Source organism: Solanum lycopersicum, chromosome 4 (assembly GCF_036512215.1).
Source record: "Solanum lycopersicum chromosome 4, SLM_r2.1".
Taxonomy (NCBI): Eukaryota; Viridiplantae; Streptophyta; class Magnoliopsida; order Solanales; family Solanaceae; genus Solanum; species Solanum lycopersicum.
Genome location: NC_090803.1, coordinates 57392135 through 57413003, shown reverse-complemented (window position 1 = coordinate 57413003; position 20869 = coordinate 57392135). Strand labels below are relative to the sequence as shown.

Below are 20869 nucleotides of genomic sequence, written 5' to 3'. Positions count from 1 at the left end.
ATCGACTAACCCATAGCTCCTCAACATTCTCTCTTCTAATATTCAAGCATGGGCACAATATCTCGTATTTCATTTTTTAAAAAAAATTCTGTAGCATATATAAAATTAGGGAGATCAATTGATTTTCCGTATAATTTTTAAATATTTTAATTTATTAACTATTGTAATTTATAATATTTTAAATATAATTTTCAAATAAAATATATTATTCTCTATGTTTTAATTTACGTGAGACATGTGAAAATTTAAAAGTCAACCAAATATTCTATATATTTTTATAATAATTATTTTAAATTATGAATTATTATAAATTTATAATACTTTTAAAATTATTTTCAAGTAATAGATTATTTATCGTGTAACATAGGTAAAATTTGCAGAAAAGTAGTTTTATACTTACAAAGAGAAGAGAAAAGTTTCTTAGGAAAAGACACTACGTACACGTTTTGTTCAATGAAGAGACCCACAAATTAGATAAAGTAGTAGATGATTATAAGTTCATGTCTTTTGTGACATACTAATTATTTTACTGATCATACTAATATGTAAAAGATTGTAATTTGTAGTATTTTTTGTATAGCTTTTAAATATTGAATTTTTTGTTTAAAATATTAAAATAATGTAATATTTTAAAAATTATTCAAATTGACTTTTAAAATATTTAACATGACAAATAAAATGGATTGGAAGAAATATTAAACTTAACCCTAATTACCTAAAAACAAGTTATAAATTTTAAAACATATATATATATATATACACACGTTATAATGACATTTGGTTGATTTTGTCAAATCTTTCATGATTTGTAACAAACAAAGTAAAAAGGACATGGTAGAGATCGTCAAACACAAATAAGAAAATTGAAGAAGAAAACAAGAGAAAGAAACCAAAGATAGATGAAGAAAACAAGAGAAAATAATATGAAGTTTGAACAATACAAAGTAATATTATGTCTATGCAGCCTTTAAAATAATATTGTTTTCGTTTAAAAAAGAATAATTTCTTTTAGTAATATCTTAATTTTAATTTGCCACATGACATGTTTAGAGCCACATGATTAAAAGATAATTTAGTACATTTAACATAACTTTAATTCAGAATCATAAAATTAATTTTCTTTTTATATTTTTTTATAATTTTATGTCAAATCAAATAAGATCACTCTTTTTAAAAGAGATAATATTTTTTAACAGCAAAAAAATAATTTTTTCATGAAAATTAATTTTAGTCGGTACCAAATATATCCAAGAAGAAAAACACTAACATTTTTTTTTAAAAAAAATAAAATAAAATTGGAAAAAGGTCAGCTGAGAAGAAGAAGAAACCAAAGACACGTTAAAATCCTCCGCGTAAAGTCAAAGGAATAAGTGATTTAGACATGTTTGACTATATATTTTAGATATTCTTCCCAAAAAATATATACAATCAAATATAATTTTATCTTTAATTTTAATTTTATAAATTTTTGGTATTAAAAATTTAAACGTGATATTTCATATTTTTTCAGTTTAAAAAATAATGTTCTTTCTTTTTTTAGTCTGTTTAAAAAGAATAATTTTTTTTTTGTAACATTTTAATTTGAGCTTTTTAGCTGACATGTTTAATTAAGGCAACAAAATTAAAAAACAACTTTGTATATTTGATTAAATTTTAATTTAGAACCACAAGATTCAAAAATCTTTTTTTATACTCTTAAACTCTGTGTCAAATAAGATCAAGTCATTCTTTAATAAACGGAGGAAGTATTATGGATGTATTTCTTAAATGATTTTAAAACTAATTCTATATTGGAAGTGTCTAAAACGTGCAATGATAATTATTGAAGTTAGTAGAACATGACCTCCCATTATCACAATTTTTCTACCATCTTTACCCCTCGTATACAATCATGAGCAACTCCTAATATTTTCTTTTCTTGTCCAAATATTATTTTCGCTTTAAAAAGTGATTACTTTTCTATTCATTTCAGATAATATTTAATTTTTTAACAAGCTATTCAAATACTAGTTGAAAAGTAATATTTTCACTTAATAACAAAAGTTTCTATTAATTCTTTTTATAAATTTAATAAAACACTTTTCAATTTTTTTAGCATAAATAACAAAAAGTAGTCGACTAAGGAATACTAAACTCATATCATTTATGCTTTTGTAGAATTTCTTTGTTTGATGTTTTCAACTAAAAAAAACGTTTTCTTCTTCTTTTTCCTTCAATTGTTTTCACAAACATCTATATCATTCCTCTCTACCAAACACGAAAAAAAAAGAAGAGTTTTTTTTTACTTTCATCTTACTTTTAATAATATTTAAAAATAATTTAAGCCATTACTTATTTTGAAATTGGAAAAATATCAATCTTTATACGAATTGTATATGTTAAGTCTACTGCAAATATTTATCTTGAGTGAAAATATTTCAAAAATTATCATTTTTTATATGACTTGTCCTACTTCAAATATTTATCCCTAGTGAAAAAATTAAACTCTTTATGAGATTCATAACTATATTGAAAGTGTGGTTGTTACACTTTTAACAATACATTTTTCAATATACTCTATCAAGTTCAATTTTATTTGTTATGTTAAGCTTTTCAAAAATTAATTTATTTAATTTTTAAAATTTAAGTTAATTTGATATTTTCTTTTACAAAAATTTATATATTTAAAAACAATATGAAAAATATTATAAATTGCAATTTTTTGTATATCAATATGATAAAAATATACATCATAAAATGTTGATCAAAATTTTTATAAATTAACTCTAAAAAAAAAATCATGTTAATTAATTGTGGACGGAAGGAATACTTCCTCTAATCTATTAAAAGTTATAACTGTTAAATTTTCTTTATTTATCCTATTCTTTAATGAAGTTCTTAACTACTTTATATTTTACACAAAAATTGTCTGAAAAAAATAAAATTATAAAAATGAAAACAAAAATAAAGAATAGAGAACTTTTAGTGTTTGTCTTATCAAACAATTTTTTACTCATTCTTGATCTTCTCTTCTGAAGTGGAAGTAGTCAAATTGGATTTTAAGACTGGTGAAAATTGTCGGAGACATGGGAGCACGCCACGTGTCCTTTTTGGTTTTCGAGGTTATAAATTAAGGTGGATAAAATAAAATTAAACTTTTGTATCTGAAAATTGTATTCAAGTTTGAAGAATTAAAGCATTTAAATAGCTTTAGTCAAAAATAAATAAATACTGAAGTGAAGTAAAAAAATGTATATGAGAATTGAAATTATGTGTAAATATGTATTTACATTTTTCTTTAACGTGGAAAAGTTTATCTAATTTATTTGAAAGGTTCTGATAAATGATAATAATACTTCTTCCACTTTAAAATAAGTAGCATTTTCAATTTGATATATCCTTTGAAAAATTGCTCATTCTTATAAAAACAAAGGCTTCCTTTTACTAAATTACCCCTCAATCAAAGAAAAATTACTATTAATAATTCTTGATTATGTAAACAAGAGTAATAACATATATCACCTTTTTTATATAAAAGGTTTTAACTTTAATATCTTTTAATTAACAGACTGATAAAATATTCATTTATTTTTAAATAAAATATATATATTATAGACTTTTTAAATTTCTGATCAAATTTTACAAAATTTTCTATCATTTAGCATTATCCTTATTTTAAAACAAAACAAATAAAATTAAAATATCACTTATTTTGAAAAGGGGAAAGTATCTATTTAGGTATTTACTCTATGTAATTCTACTGTTTCACTTAATAATGTTTGTTCTCTAATTCTAAAAAGGAATGGAACTATTTGTAACAACTAACATTGATATAAGATGTCACAAAAGTAAACTTCCGCTATTGTTTCATCTATAATTAAAGACTTTGAGTTGGAATTTTAATATGAAAAAAGGTTCTGGTAAAAGTGTTATCTCAAAATGAATTCAGCATTGTGTAGCATAAATTTAATCGAGCTTTAATATCAAATCGAAACTAAAACAATAAGGAAAGACAAAACAGTAAAAAACAACCAAAAATTTTGTACATTAAAATATGTTAGGGAATGAGTTGCAGCCGTACGAGCAGTATATTTTGTCTCAGTCAGCACCTGATTTCCAACATATAAAGATATAGTTTAGTATTATGCTATATTTACTTACCACCAAATTTTAGTTCATATATCATATTCGGACTTTGAGAGTTGGGAAATGACAATCATATCCCCTGTTCTTGCCCATATTGTCTTCTGTTTGTCCTAATCAGCCAGCTACAACTGAAGAAAATCTTCAAGATCCATTTATTCTTCTTGTTTAACTAATTTTCCAGCTATAATAACCTGTTTAGCTTCATGGGGTTTCTTCAAAATCTTTATTTTACTTCTTGATTTAGAGATAAAGATTGTTTTTTTTCTTTCTTTTTCTGTATTTGGGTGTTTTAATAGGGTTCTTTGTGTTCATACTGATGGTGAAAAAGTTAAAGTTCAGTTCTTGTGGCCATTTGAGGTCAGATTTGGTTAAAGATTTGAACTTTGGCAAGATGAAACATTGTCACACTTGGGTTTTTCATTCTTTTAATGGGGTTCTTGTGATTGGACCCTTATTGTTGTTGTTTCTTGTGGCAATAGGGTCTGGTTATTTATACAATATATATTCTTTTCCAGAACCAATTGTTCATGAGAATGAGAATAGAACAAGTGACTTTAGTGGTGAATGTAATTTTTTTGTTGGAAATTGGGTGCCTGATGAAAGCTATCCTTTGTACAATGCATCAGAATGTCCTTTTGCTGAACAAGGTTTTAGTTGTTTAGCTAATGGGAGGGAGGATAAAGAGTATCTTAAGTGGAGGTGGAAACCTAGGAATTGTGAAATTCCAAGGTTTGATGTTCATGAAATCTTGGAAAAGTTAAGGGGGGAAAGGGTTGTGTTTGTTGGTGATTCATTAAGTAGAACTCAATGGGAGTCTATGATATGCATATTGATGACTGGTGTTGAGGACAAAAAAAGTGTATATGAAGTCAAAGGAAGAAAGATCACTAGACAGATTAGGCATTTACAAGTTCGATTTAGCTCGTTTAATTTAACAGTTGAGTTTTATAGGTCAATTTTCCTTGTACAACCTGGTGCGCCACCAAAACGTTCACCAAAGAGGATCAAGAAAGCACTAATGCTTGATAAGATGGATGATATAAGCAAAGAATGGATTCAATCTGATATACTAATCTTTAATACCGGTCATTGGTGGACTCCCACGAAGCTTTTTGAACTGTAAGTGATTCATGATGAATTCCTTGTTCTTGAAGATGTCAATTATTATTTAGTTTGAAACTATTTGCTTTTGATGTTATGCCCTTTCTTACTATGGTAGTTTTCTTCGTACACTATATTGCAACTCTATTGTGATAGAACTTTAGCTTGGAAACTTACCATTTGTATATTTCTGATTTTGTAAAATGCTCTTGAAAAGGTAGATGGTCATCAATTAATTATAGCACAAGCCCTGAATCTATTTCATTATAATTGATATAAGCTATAAGTTTAGGAGACTTGTAGATTTGTCGCAGTTGTGATTCTGTAGTCTTTAAATGGACACTATGAAATGTTGAGAGTTGTCTTATTAAGAATCTGAGATCTGCAAAAAAACAGTTAGCAAGATTGGCACTGTCCTCACTGAATCCTCATCATATGAGACAAGAGAGTCTTACATCACCCAAGTCACTGTCTTTATATGATAAGATACGATTTTCCCCTATCCATGTAAAATATCTACTTCACAAAATTAGAGAATCTGTTTGTTTTAGATCACAGTAGAGACTTTATGTTAGAGCCCCGCATTGGTTTGTTTATATGGGACTTGGTTAATCCTCTCCTCATAAGCTAACTTTAGGGGTTGAGTTAGGCACGGGTGTCATATTTTTACCCTTCTTGGACTCCCGGTCCATGCTTCAGTTGCACATAGTAGCTTAATTTTCATGTTTTGGGATTATTTAAGCTTACATTTGTATGTCATGCCTTCGGGTTTAAATTTCTGTCCTAAGTACTAACCATTTAATTTGCTCTAAAAAATAATTAGCTAACAGTGAGTTCTAGCTTTCCTTTGAGTCTTTGATCTGCCAATATCGTCATATCTTTACCCTTCTTGGACTCCTGGTCCACGCTTCAGTTGTGCTTGGGCGTGAAAGGGGTATTAGAGTGGGTTAGAGTCCCACCTTGGTTGGAAAATGGATTGGTGGTTTGCTTATATGGACTTGGGTATTCCTCCTCTCATGGCTAGCTTTTGAGGTTGAGTTAGTCCTAGTTGTCATATCTTTACAATTCTCAAATTTTCACAGTTCTGGTATACTCTGCTCGTGCATGATTGCTCGTGTGTGTGTGATATACCAGCATCTGTAGGACATCGTGATATGCAAGAAATTGAACTACTTTTCCTCTTACTCATCTAATATCCTAAGATCACTACTTTTGCAGTAAAATTGTTTGAGCTTTTTATGTTTTGTATGCTGGTAAAAGCTTTATGGCAAAGTTACTTACCAATTTGTCTAGAGAACTCTTCTGACATGCTTCTTCAGACAGGGGGTGGTACTTCCAGATTGATGGAAAGATGAAACTCGGAATGACGATAAATGGCGCCTTCAAGCATGCCTTAGCTACTTGGAAATCTTGGGTTGAAAAGAAGGTCAACACTGATAGGACACGTGTATTCTTTCGGACTTTCGAAGCTACTCATTGGAGGTGTGCTTAATTTTCTGATATAACCTGCTCGTCTCCATTGATTTTGCTATGACTTCCATTGAAAATTTAAAATTTATGTCTGGGCTTTCGATTGAACAATTGATTCATTAGACACTTGGATATAGTTTGCATATTTGTTCTATGAAGATCTCATGAGCTGTGTTCTTAATATCAAAATCTATTCCATGGTAAAAGCTATATTTTCTCCACATATAAATCTTTCTAAATTTGATGAGTCTTTACTTATGCTCGAATCAGTGACGAATCCCGTGATACATGCAATGTGACACGACTGCCTTGGTCGGAAACCAACGGAAAGGATGAGGATCTGTTTTCAGACATAATTATTGACACTGTGAGAAATGTATCCAGCCCCGTGACATTGCTGCATGTCACTCCGATGGGGGCATACCGGAGCGATGCACATGTTGGTACTTGGAGTGATAATCCATTAGTGCCTGATTGCAGCCATTACTGCTTACCTGGTGTGCCTGATATGTGGAATGAACTGCTTTTCACCTTCCTGTTCTCGGATCAGATATATTAACTTCACGGATATACAAGTACGTTTCCTATTCTTTCTCTTCCCTTACGAACATCTGTTAGATAATGTGTTTGGACTCGAACCTGTCATCCTCTGTTCCATAGTCTGATTTCAGCATTTGTATACATTTTCTTTGTGCAGGTCTTATTCAACTTGTTTAACCATTAACAAATACATCGTCGTCTTTGTCTTGAACTTTGCAAGGATATCGTCGTCAATGGTTTCATGTTGATGCTGTCAATGCATGCTGCAGTATAACCTGTCTTGATACAGACATCATATACCTTTTTCTTATTATTTGTATAGTGGACTATGTGAATACTGATGATTCACATAGCCCGATCTCAACGTGCGAAGTTGTTGTTAATCATGTGGTAGTTATGGAGAGCTTGTACTCGTGCAATTTATTAGGAATACATAATATTTGACTTGTGTCAAGTTAAAAATTTGATCCTGAAAGAAACTGCATGAGGTAAGACTAAGGGCCTTGCCTTGTGCGCCCTGCAAGAGATTACCGGGGGTCTCGATCTTTTTTATGGTTATGCCGGCGATGATAGGTGGATTTGGTAATTGGTCTGTTGGGCGTTCGGTCTGTTCGATTCGGTTTGGTAAAAATGTTAAACCAACCAAATTGAAATAAATTTGATTTTCTCGGTTTTGATTATACCAAATTTAATAAATAACTAAATTTTCAAATTTGGGACACAATAGTCACACACAAGTTGAGAAACTCCTTAAATTATGATTAATCATTGGACCATTTGGAAATTGGGTTGGACATAATTTTCAATTGGGTTTGAACCTTTCAACTGCCCATGTGTAGTGTAAATTGTATATTGCAAGTATAGTGCAATTTAATTTCAGGTTTTCGGTTTAATCGAGTTAAAAATCGAAAATTGAATAGAATAATCATAATTTTAGAATTAATAACCTAAACCGACCAAAAAAAAAAAAGAAATCAAATAAAAGAAAAATTAATTCAGTCGATTTGAACCATAACACGCCCGTAACAAGTTGGGGAAGCTATATGTATAGTTCGATTGTTTTTTTTTCTCACGCATATTTTCTCATTTCGAGCAAAATTTTAGGAACTACAATGATTTTTATTTATTTCTTGTGTATTATTAACTCATGTATCTAACACCTCTTGAATTTTTTTTTTCTGAAAAAAAAGTGTATGAGAACTTCCGTAATAAATTGGGGAAACATTATGAGTAGTCTCACCGTTTAAAATTTTGAAACAAAATCTAACAGACTATCTTCTTTGGAATCTAGCTGACTCGTGAGATTTTAACGAATATGTTATCATTTCAATGCTTACTCGTGACTTTAATAATTTTTTTTTTATAACTTTAAATTTAAATCCAATTAAGATGTACCAAACGTAGTATAAACTAACATATTTCATTCCTTCTAACAAATTATATTTCTATTAATTAATATAATAATCTGTTAATTACCATATGATTAACCAAAAAATAAAATATAAAAGCAAAGGGGAATTCAAAATGTGAGATCCTTCCGTTGTCCGCTCCTAACGGATATCTAAATCAATTCAAATTAGCTTCTTCTTCTTCATTCTTTTTCTTGAAGAATAAGTTTCTTCTTCCTTCTCTTGAAGAACAGAGCGATGAATAATCAGTGGCGAAGAGACGAGCAATGGCAGCGAATTCATCGGAAAATCGAATCATACAACTGTTACTGCTCGATTTCTCATTCCTCCGAACTCGTGAGTCTTGTCTATGTTTTTGATTAATGGTTTGATCATTCAATTTCTTTTATGGGGTTTCTTGCGTCAATTTGTGTACGGAAGGAAAATATGGGTGGGTTTTGTGATTTCTTTTTTTGGGGTTTTCTTTTTGGCCGAGATTGTGATATTTGGTAGTTGAATTCTTTGATTATTGACTTCCCTTTGTATGAACAAGTTCACTGTTTCAAAAATTATGTATGAGTTAAGTTTTCTTTTAATGGTTAAGAAGTATTTTGGATGAATGGAAAATTTAAACATTTACGTGCAAACTTCAACACAGGAGGAATCATAATCATCCAGAAAAGAGAGCATTCAAAGTGATTCTGGCTTTCCACAATCTATGATGATATCTTCCAAGCCTTTAAAGAGAAACAGATGTGATTAGGAAACTGATTACGTTGCACGGGGAACTCCACAGCAAGTTCCAGGTTGTTCGTGGACGATTGGCGCTATGGAAAGAGATATCTACAAATTTACTTTCTATTGGAGTCGATCGAAGTCCTGGACAGTAGTGTAAAACTCTCTGGGCTTTTTTGGTTCAAAAGTATGAGGTGAGAGTTTCTGATTTCTTGTCTTCTCCTTGAGCATATGTACATTTACCTGGTTGTGCTGATTATTGGAAGAAACAATATTTACAATTAACAATGCAGGCTGATTATCCTTTTTACAACTTGTTTTTAGGACATCACATTATTCTGTCTGATGACATAGAAATGAAAATAGGGATAGATGTACCCTTTTGTATGGTGTGTTGTGACATCTTAAGGAGAAAAAGGTAGAGAAATAAGATTTATCCATATCTTGAATTGTAGATATCACATTTTTGATGCACCATCTCATCTTGTCGTTGATTCTGCATCATAACAAAGCTCCAGTTGGGATAACCTTATATTAAACAAAAGAACTCCTTGAAATTTGGCAATGAGAGTGAATCAGTTACCTACTTGGCAGCTCATAATGACTTCTTAGTTCTTACAATGGACATCATATCGAGCAATTTCTACTATGTTTGGAGAAAATGGTCTTAAAAGATAAGTAGTACATACAATAGCGAATCGTGAGGCATCTTCCTACGATTTGGTAGAGAAATGAGCTAGCGACTAAAGGGCAGCTTTTTTGTTTCCTTTGTTTATCTGTCCACTTTGCTTTATGAACATTTGAAGAAATTTCCAGTGTTAATAGGCTGTTGAAACAATTCTGCTTTACATATGCACATAGTGCTTAATTTTCATGTTTTGGGATCATTTAAGCTTACATTTGTATCTCGTTCCTTGGGGTTTAATTTACTCTAAAAAATAATTAGCTAACAGCGAGTTTTAGCTTTGCTTTGATTCTTTGATCTGCCACATCGTCTATTTTGAGCATCGAGAAACCATTTATGGATATCGGCTGCTTATGTGCTTAAGCTTTTTATCTAATTCATGTCGATGTAAATTTTTGTTTAGCCTAACTGTCATTGAATTTCCTGTTCTTATATTTTGATATAAAATTGATCAACTTTATCTGTGTAACTATAAGTTTGTTTGTCCTTGTCTTGATAATAAGTTGTCCTGAAAGTCTGTCTACAATCAGTGTTTTCAAAGTGTACTCATTAAATGATTTTTCTGCAGTTAATAGTTGGCTCTTTTCTGAGAGCATGAATACATATTTCTTTTTCTTCTTTTAAATATATATTGATCATGTTTGTGTTTATTTCTTCCTTCTCTTAGATACTGTCAAATGAGTTTGTGTGTTGGTTTCCCCTCTCATTATATGAATTCTGAAATAAATGATATACTGTAAATCTTTCCCATTTCGTCTAGCATCTGGCAAGCCTGTTTAGAAATAGGGTTGGTTAATGATATACATGTTCCAATGCTGCCATGTTTGTGCCTTGATGCAATTTGAAATACTTCTACAGGAGTCGCAATCATTTTACCAATAGTTTGTGTTTAGAAATTTCTAAATCAGTGTGAATGCTTAATTAGGTTGTATTTCTGATTTCGAGTATTTCAATTCCTCATATTTAGGAAGTCCTTGTCTGTCAATATGTAGAAAGTCCTTCTTGGTTGTCAATTTACCAGTGGCATTCTAGATCATTAATGTGGATTAGTGGACCAATTTCTGTTTTTTTGTCTCCTTAAAAGATTGTTTGTTTCATAATTTCTTGCTAACATTTTGTCACCAACCATGTCATAATGTTATCTTTGATCATCGTACTAGGCAAGGAAAAAGGAAAGGCTTTCCACATATTCCATCCATCGGGCATGCGCGCTATATGATTTGACTGGCATGTTGAGGTAAACTTCTAATATCTTTCTTGGGGGGGGGGGGGGTAGGGGGTAGGGGGTAGGGGGGTAGAGGGGGGGCAGGGGGGTAAGGTAGTAAGGGGTAGGGGGTAGGGTTGGGGGTAGAGGATTTGGGGGGAGGGGAAGGGAGGGTAGGGGTAGGGGGGAAAGGGGGTAGGGGGTAGGGTAGTAGGGGTTAGGATAGTAGGCGGGGGAGGGGGGGGGGATACGGCCTCGGGGCTGGGAGCCTCGAGGCCGGGGGGTAGGAGGAGGGGGGGTAGGGTAGGCCTTGGGGCTGGGAGCCTCGAGGCCGGGGGGAGGGGGGGAGGGTAGGGCCTCGGGGCTGGGAGCCTCGAGGCCGGGGGGTAGGAGGAGGGGGGGTAGGGTAGGCCTTGGGGCTGGGAGCCTCGAGGCCGGGGGGTAGGGTAGGGCCTCAGGGCTGGGAGCCTCGAGGCCGGGGGGTAGGAGGAGGGGGGGTAGGGTAGGCCTTGGGGCTGGGAGCCTCGAGGCCGGGGGGTAGGAGGAGGGGGGGTAGGGTAGGCCTTGGGGCTGGGAGCCTCGAGGCCGGGGGGTAGGGTAGGGCCTCAGGGCTGGGAGCCTCGAGGCCGGGGGGTAGGGTAGGGCCTCAGGGCTGGGAGCCTCGAGGCCGGGGGGTAGGGTAGGGCCTCAGGGCTGGGAGCCTTGAGACCGGGGGGGAGGGGGTAGGGCCTCGGGGCCGGGGGTAGGGTAGGCCTTGGGGCTGGGAGCCTCGAGGCCGGGGGGTAGGGTAGGGCCTCAGGGCTGGGAGCCTCGAGGCCGGGGGGGTAGGAGGAGGGGGGTAGGATAGGGCCTCAGGGCTGGGAGCCTTGAGACCGGGGGGGAGCGGGTAGGGCCTCGGGGCCGGGGGTAGGAGGGGGGGGAGAGTTCTCGGGGCGTGCGCCCTGAGGACTCCGGGGGGAGGGGGGGAGGGGGGTTCTCGGGGCGTGCGCCCTGAGGACTCCGGGGGGAGGGGGGTTCTCGGGGCGTGCGCCCTGAGGACTCCGGGGGGAGGGGGGTTCTCGGGGCGTGCGCCCTGAGGACTCCGGGGGGAGGGGGGGAGGGGGGTTCTCGGGGCGTGCGCCCTGAGGACTCCGGGGGGAGGGGGGGAGAGGGGGTTCTCGGGGCGTGCGCCCTGAGGACTCCGGGGGGAGGGGGGGAGGGGGGTTCTCGGGGCGTGCGCCCTGAGGACTCCGGGGGGAGGGGGGGAGGGGGGTTCTCGGGGCGTGCGCCCTGAGGACTCCGGGGGGAGGGGGGGAGGGGGGTTCTCGGGGCGTGCGCCCTGAGGACTCCGGGGGGAGGGGGGTTCTCGGGGCGTGTGCCCTGAGGACTCCGGGGGGAGGGGGGTTCTCGGGGCGTGCGCCCTGAGGACTCCGGGGGGAGGGGGGGAGGGGGGTTCTCGGGGCGTGCGCCCTGAGGACTCCGGGGGGGGGAGGGGGGTTCTCGGGGCGTGCGCCCTGAGGACTCCGGGGGGGGGGGGGGGGAGGGGGGTTCTCGGGGCGTGCGCCCTGAGGACTCCGGGGGGGGGGGGGGGGAGGGGGTTCTCGGGGCGTGCGCCCTGAGGACTCCGGGGGGGGGGGGAGGGGGTTCTCGGGGCGTGCGCCCTGAGGACTCCGGGGGGGGGGGGGGGGGAGGGGGTTCTCGGGGCGTGCGCCCTGAGGACTCCGGGGGGGGAGGGGGGTTCTCGGGGCGTGCGCCCTGAGGACTCCGGGGGGGGGGGGGGAGGGGGTTCTCGGGGCGTGCGCCCTGAGGACTCCGGGGGGGGGGGGGGGGAGGGGGTTCTCGGGGCGTGCGCCCTGAGGACTCCGGGGGGGGGGGGGGTTCTCGGGGCGTGCGCCCTGAGGACTCCGGGGGGGGAGGGGGGTTCTCGGGGCGTGCGCCCTGAGGACTCCGGGGGGGGGAGGGGGGTTCTCGGGGCGTGCGCCCTGAGGACTCCGGGGGGGGAGGGGGGTTCTCGGGGCGTGCGCCCTGAGGACTCCGGGGGGGGGGGGGGTTCTAGGGGCGTGCGCCCTGAGGACTCCGGGGGGAGGGGGTTCTAGCGGCGTGCGCCCTGAGGACTCCGGGGGGAGGGGGTTCTAGCGGCGTGCGCCCTGAGGACTCCGGGGGGCGGGGGGGGGGGTTCTCGAGGCGTGCGCCCTGAGGACTCCGGGGGGCGGGGGGGGGGTTCTGAGGACTCCGGGGGGCGGGGTTCTCGAGGCGTGCGCCCCGAGGACTCCGGGGGGGGGGAGGTTCTCGGGGCGTGCGCCCTGAGGACTCCGGGGGGCGGGGTTCTCGAGGCGTGCGCCCCGAGGACTTGGGGGGGGGGGTTCTCGGGGCGTGCGCCCTGAGGACTCCGGTGGGCGGGGTTCTCGAGGCGTGCGCCCCGAGGACTGGGGGGGGGGGGGTTCTCGGGGCGTGCGCCCTGAGGACTGGTGGGGGGTAGGAGGGGGGAGGGGGTAGGGTGCTTCGAGGCCGGGGGGTAGGAGGGGGGTTAGGGTAGGGCCTCGGGGGCTGGCGCCCCGAGGCCGGGGGGTAGGGTAGGGTTGGGTTTAGGGGCTGGGTTCCTCGAGGCCGGGGGCTAGGAGGGGGGGGTTGGGTAGGGCCTTGGGGTTAAGGGGGGTAGGGCCTTGTATATCGTAATATATATCTAAAAAAATTACATCTTTTAAAATTTGTTGCTTGTACAATGACAAAATGTAGTCTTTTATTTCGTGAAAATCATCTTCAGTATATTGAGATATCATACCTATACCAATTATATTTGCATTATTCAACTAGGGTGAATCTAATATGAAAATCAAACACTCAAGATAAAAAGATGGCGACATAATAATAATTATTATAGAACGGGAAAAACAACAGCGATGACAATATTCCAAATTATTAGTATACTAAGAATATAGAATATATAAAAATAATAATGGTAATAAAATGCAAAACTCTATTAAAAATCTCTTGAGTTTAAAATCGTTACTTGTAGCAACTAAGTAAGATAAGATAAATACATAACTTGCACATTAATTAATTTAGGTGTTGTTCACATGAGAAAGATTTTGAAGTCATGAATATTTTAATTATCAATTTAAAATAGAAGTTACACAGATAAAAAAATGTGAATGATGGAGAGTAAATTTTAAGAGGAGATTTTGGAATCATTTTTTAAAATATTACAGTGGTGAAGAAAAAAATAGAGAAAATGCTAAAAGTTTAGGAGAAAAATGAATATAGAAAGATACTACATCTTCTTATTTCATATCTAATATTTTAACTTTATACCTAGATAGATATATTGGTCGAAATTAAATAATAAAGAAAAAATAACTTAAAATATCTTTTTTTTAAATTGTTATTTTAAAATTTATAATTAGAAGAAGGTTAAAAAAAGAAAATAAAATGAAAATTATTTTAATAAGAGTGAAAACTAAAAATGTGTGAGTTATGTGAAGAGTTTTTGTTGTAAATGTTCTTCCATTAATAATTCTTCCATTAATAATTAATTGTTTGTATTTAATCAAGTAAAATACTTTTACAAGAAAACAATTTTTAAATAAGAGAAGAGGTTTTAAAAAAAAAAGATAAATGTCACATACTTTTTTTATGTTTCTCAATAATTAAGAGAACTTAAAGAAATGATATATTTTATTTTTAATATAGTTAATGTGTAAGGGGAAATTCTTTCTTCATTCTTTTCAATAAATAACTTTTTTTTAGGGATAATGTCCAAGTACCCTCTCAACCAATGCCCGAAATCTCAGAGACACACTTACGTGGCAGTATCTTGTGGGCCCAAGGATAGCTGACTTAATTTTTTCAAACTAGTGCCACGTAGGCTAAAAAGGGGTAGAAAATTACTTATAAAATAAGTTCAGGAGGGTAATAGGACCTTAGTATAGTATAAGTGTGTCTCTGGGATTTCGGTCATAGGTTGAGAAGGTACTTGTGCATTTTCCCCTTTTTTTTATTAAAAAATTTTAAAAATACTAAAAAGATTGTTTTTTATTTATTTGTTAATTCATTTTATGATTGTTTTTATGACAAACCATAGCATATATTTGAAGGGGCAGCAATTACCAATTTGCAATAGTAATGAGAAATGTATCATGATTCATGTGTAATGTTATATCTTCAAATTATCACAGAAATTGAACTATTAACTAGAACTCGATAAACATCTATACATAAAAATAAAATTGTATAACCTTTTATCTTTGTTCATTCACATGATAATAATAAGAAGAGCAAAGTAAAATGAGTAAAAATTGCTAATTGAGATTTCTAATATGATGATCAGTAGAGTTTCATAACTTGATTTTTGTTGAATAACATGAAATTATTTATATATAATCAAAATAATATATAAACAAATAGAATAATATTAGATGAAATCAAATAAATCTTCAAAATATTTGGAAATCATTCAAAAATTTGTGCTAATATCTCTTGATGAAATCCTTCAAGATAATTAAATTTCCTTCTCATTTTGATGAACTTATACCAAATTAATATGAACATCAATATGATTAATCTTGAAGAATATATCATGGTCTTTATCAAAATGAATACCATATGGTACATTATTAAGTACATAATTTTCTAAAAAGATGAAGAAAAAAAAACTTAAAAAGAGGAAAAAACTATACTAATAAAAGAAAAAAAATGAGAAAATGAAAATGAACATTGAACAATAAATCATAAGAATAATTAGAAATAAGTTGAAGAGAAATGTATTATTTAAGTAGTGAATGTAAATAGATGGAGGTTTTGTTATAATTATATGTGTGTTTTTCTTTTAATTTGTTGATTTATTTTCTTTTTTGTTCGTTATTTATGTAAGAATTTTTTTTCCTGTGTATTTTTGTAGATGGTTATGAAAATATCAAAAAGTTCATGAATAAAAACATTAACAAATAAAAAAAATTGAATTAGCACCACAATTTTTTATTTATCCAAATATATGGTAATTGGAAATTTAAAATTAATATCTATGTATATTCCTATATAACTGGGCATAGACAAAGTGGTATTACAACTCTATAACTAATAACCACATTTTTCTTTTTCTCAATTTTTTTTACCATTTTCCTATTTTTAAATCTGTTTTTATTATTAAAACAAAAAAATGTCAAAAAAATAAAAGTCAGTGCTTCAAATATTTCTCATGAATACATGTAACTCATATTTTTAATTACTTACTATTAACTATCACTTATTGTATTCGAGTCTCTTTAATGTGTAACCTATTATATTAATTTTAAAATCTAAATTTGATTAAATAATTAGGCAAGATAATTACTATAAAAGATGAAGAAAGATGAAAGACGTTAGAGTTTTCATTGGTGATGAGAATATTAAAGTAGAAAAAAAGTATTTAAAAAAGAGTAACTTTCACATATAGCAAACACAAATTTATATTTGTGTGTTATAGCAAAGTTCGCATAATTGTGCTCCATAACAAACATAAATATGTATAATTTGCTATACATATACAAAGAAACCAATTGTATAATTCGCTAAACATATCCAAAAAAAATCAGTTGTATACAAATCAATTGTATAATTTGTGTATGTATAAAACGAGAAAAAGAGAAAGACAAAAAAATTGCGCAGAGAAATATTTGTATTGTATAATTATAAGCATATAAGACGAAGATATATACATTTGCAAGTGAATATACAATCTTTTCTTGCTTTATACAAACAGTAACACTATTTATACACTTGTGTTTGTATAAAAGTGAGAGGAAGCGAGAGATGGAGCGAGAGAGGGAGAGTGGTGAGCGAGAGTTTAAGGAAGAGAGGTAACTGGCAAACAGTGGTGATAATCAAGAAGAGAATAATGATATATTGAGAAAAAATAATATATTTTCTAAACTAGAGCTTATTATTTATGGTATGAACAAATGACGGGGAGATTAGATACGGGTAAAAATAAAATTTTAAAAATAATAATTAAGAAATGATATTAAAATACAATTAATTTCTACTTATATTACCTATATACTTTTCATTTCATGTTTTACTTTATTTTATCAGAGGAAACATTTTAATATATATTATTGATTTTGTAAGAATATATAAGAAGTTCATTTCTAAATTTACAGAGAGTTTTTATGATCGTGCAAATCACAAAAATGTTCATTAGTATATACAATAAAGTGGAGTTCTTGTGTAATAATAGAAAATGTATGTTACTAGTTTAGTTAATGGAGAATAATGAAGATCACTAACAATGAATAAAACACAATTTTCGAATGTGATTTATGAAAAAATTAGAATTTTTTTTCTGAAAAATTTTTGTGAGAATTTTCGTAATTGTAAGTATAATGCAATTTGATTTTGATTTTTCGATTTAACCGCATTAAAATAATTTAAAATCGAAAGCCGAACCAAATAACCAAAATTCTAGAATTAATAATCAAATTGATCGAACAAATTGAAATCAATTTTTTTAGAAAAAAAATTAGTTCAGTCATTTATTTTGTTTTAAACCATAATATGCCTAATCCTAGTCAAATGATATCCAACTAAAACACCTATATTACTCAGATTCTCCTATAATAATGTGACATCCATATTAAATCCTTCAAAGCATCCATTGATTTTATTAAAGAATCAAAACAATAACTCTTTTTTATTCTTTTTCTAATATATTGTTACACAATATCAAAAGATGACAATAATCAATTATTTTGAAGTGCTTGAATGGATTTCTCAAATATAACTACCTAAAATAAATGTCCTCAAATGATTTTATGCGACAAGAAGTAAAGAGCGGCGAAATTTAAGGTCCATTTCACACAAAGCTCATATTTACCTTAGTTTTAACCAAAAAAAAATGTGAAATTTATTACTCCATTATATTATATTGTATTATATTATTATGTAACTATGTTACGGTAACTTGATAGAAGTCTTTGTAAGTGCGAGTCCGATATATGTGCATATTTTTTAATTTTTATTTGTGAAATTTGAAGAGTCGATCAATTGAATTTTTTATAAAAATTATTATTTACTGTGATTTATAGTATTTTAATTTTTGTATCACTTTTAAATAATATATGTTATTCCCTTTGTCCAATTTATGTCGCGCGGATAAAATTCGGAGAATCGACTAAATTTTTTATATGTTCTTTTAAAATATTTTAAGTTATTAAGTATTATAATTTATAATATATTATACGTAATTTTCAAATAATATATATTACTCCCTTAATCTCAATTTTATGTACATCGATAGAATTTCTAGAGATCTACTAGCTATTATATTAAAACATATTCAAGCGAAGTGGGAGAAGAAAAGGGTGGATCAATAATGGAACTTATTTTGTACTCAACATGATTAGAGCAGAATTAACGGTGTGACTTAGTAATCAGTGAAAGTGATTTTTTTTATTTGTTCTATCCTTGGTCTATGGCTGAGCCAACTAATGGTCAGGGAGTTCATTCAAACAAATTATAGTATTTATATATAGTTAAAATTATTTTTAATGTATTTATAGGGTATGTTGAATTCTTTCAGTTTATTCGTGTGTTTACTTCTTTAGATATTGTATTTTTTTAATTTAAATCCTTACTCCGACATTGACTTTAGTTTGACACGTATTGTGAAATTAGTTGCATGTTGAATTACCTGATATTTGTTTTTGATGAAATATGATATATATTTCGTAAAATTAGCTCAAACACCACAATTGCCTTTGAGTTTCCTATAGAATTTCCATGTTTTGAGGAGTAGGACACTAGAAGATCACTTAAAAAGCAAAATAACTACGTTTGTAAAAGAGTGCAACAAAGGGAAAAGTGTTCTTCACTACAATCAACGCATCAAAATTAAGACTTCCTATATCTTCACATGAGAGCCAAGTCTTTGCTTACTTCAAAGCATACCCTAAAAACAAAGGGAGAAAACCCCTCTTTTGTTTATCTGATTTTAACTTAACACGAAATTTAAAAAAATAAAAAATATATTTTAATAAGTAATTTTAAAATAAAAATATGTAGAATGTACCAAAAATCATGTTGAAACCTAAAATTAAGAAATTACCAAAAAAGAAAAGAAATAATTTTTTTCCGACTGAAAAGAAAAGTAATACAAATAAATTAAACCTTTAGAAAACCACACATAAATAAGAAGCCAAGAACTCAATATACTCTTCATCACAACTTCAAAAGTCATCATCAAGAACTCTCAACAAAATTCATAACAATTTCCCAACACATCAAAACTATGGATAACAACTTCCCATTTCCACCACCACCACCTTCCTCTGATCAAAGCTACACCATAGTAATACTCATTTTCTCGACATTCGGTTGCATCTTACTTGGCCTAGCTATTCTTGCTTTTTGCACATACTTCTTGAAGAAAAAAAAGAAGAGTACAATGCTAGTTGAAGAAAAAGAAGTGAAACACATTGATAATCATGTTAAAATAAAGGAAGCAATTGTTGAAGAACCTCATGGGAAACTTGAGACAATAGTACTCTCAATTGAAGAAGATTTGCATGAAAAGGATGATATTATAATAAGAACAAAAAAGGAATTAGAAGAAGTTCATCATCATAACTTATTGCATGCTAAGAACAAATCATCACAAATTACAACTTCTGCTCTTGAAAATAGCCATGTATAGTCCTCGACAACATCTTAATTTTGTTATATATATTAACAATTGCCTTATCAAAGGCTAATAATGGTTGATCATTTAATTCTATGAAAATTATAGTGTACATACAACGTTTAATTTCTGAACGTTATTTGTCTATGTATTTCCTCTGTCTCATATTAATTATGATATTTACTTTTACACGTTTCTTGCGAAATCATAAATAAAAGTATTTTTTACTATTTCACCCTTACCTCTCTCCAACAAATGCACTATATTTGAGAACAAGATTAAACTAGTCTTTATTTCAAGAACATGAAAGAAAAATAATTACTCCCTCCATTTCTAAATGTGGTACTTTTTGATTTTCGAAATTCAAATAAGTTTATTTTTTATTTCATACATTTTTTAAACATTTTGAATTGTCAATCATGGTGACCTATAGTACTTTTTATGTAATTTATAAATATATAAATTTCATTTTTTTTAAAAAATTAAAAATTCAATCAGTAAATTGTTGGTCAAACTTAAACTATGTCACTCTTGTAAAACGAAAAATGACAAATAAATTGAAACAAATATTTTTAGTAACCTTGAACTGATACTTACGATATTACATGTATGTATTCTGCCTTCTCCAAAATTAGAAAATAGAGGTTTCAAATTAAACTACATATGCAAATATTATTACTCTATTAAGTTAAGAATTATTATGAGATTGACTTATTGATAATATATGTTCCCTCTACACAATTTTAAATTTACATGATAGACATTTTCATAAGTATGGTAATTACCTTTCATTTATGATAAACATTCTCATAACGAGTGGTAATTACCCTTCATTCTAGTTTCTTTTAACTCTTGAAAGCAATATTTTGAGTCAAACATTTTCCTAACGAGAGAATCTATCTCTCATTTTTTAAAATTTGAACTCGTGATTTCTTAATTAGTTTTAAAATTAGGTACACATACATTTTAAAATGCATAAATTTAACTCT

General features: G+C 34.2%; 1 protein-coding gene and 1 long non-coding RNA gene across 2 annotated transcripts; both read left to right on the top strand.

The window, feature by feature from the left end:
• Positions 1-4097: 4097 nt before the first annotated feature.
• Positions 4098-7948, top strand: LOC101261913 (protein trichome berefringence-like 7). The gene is made up of 4 exons (XM_004237685.5): positions 4098-5244; positions 6550-6708; positions 6967-7271; positions 7394-7948. The coding sequence occupies exons 1-3, from the start codon at positions 4442-4444 to the stop codon at positions 7253-7255; spliced, it is 1251 nt and encodes a 416-aa protein (XP_004237733.1). The 5' UTR covers positions 4098-4441; the 3' UTR covers positions 7256-7271; positions 7394-7948.
• Positions 7949-8655: 707 nt separating this feature from the next.
• Positions 8656-11301, top strand: LOC104647120 (uncharacterized). The gene is made up of 3 exons (XR_741225.4): positions 8656-8981; positions 9283-9553; positions 11205-11301. It is a non-coding gene; the product is annotated as an uncharacterized lncRNA (long non-coding RNA).
• Positions 11302-20869: the final 9568 nt, after the last annotated feature.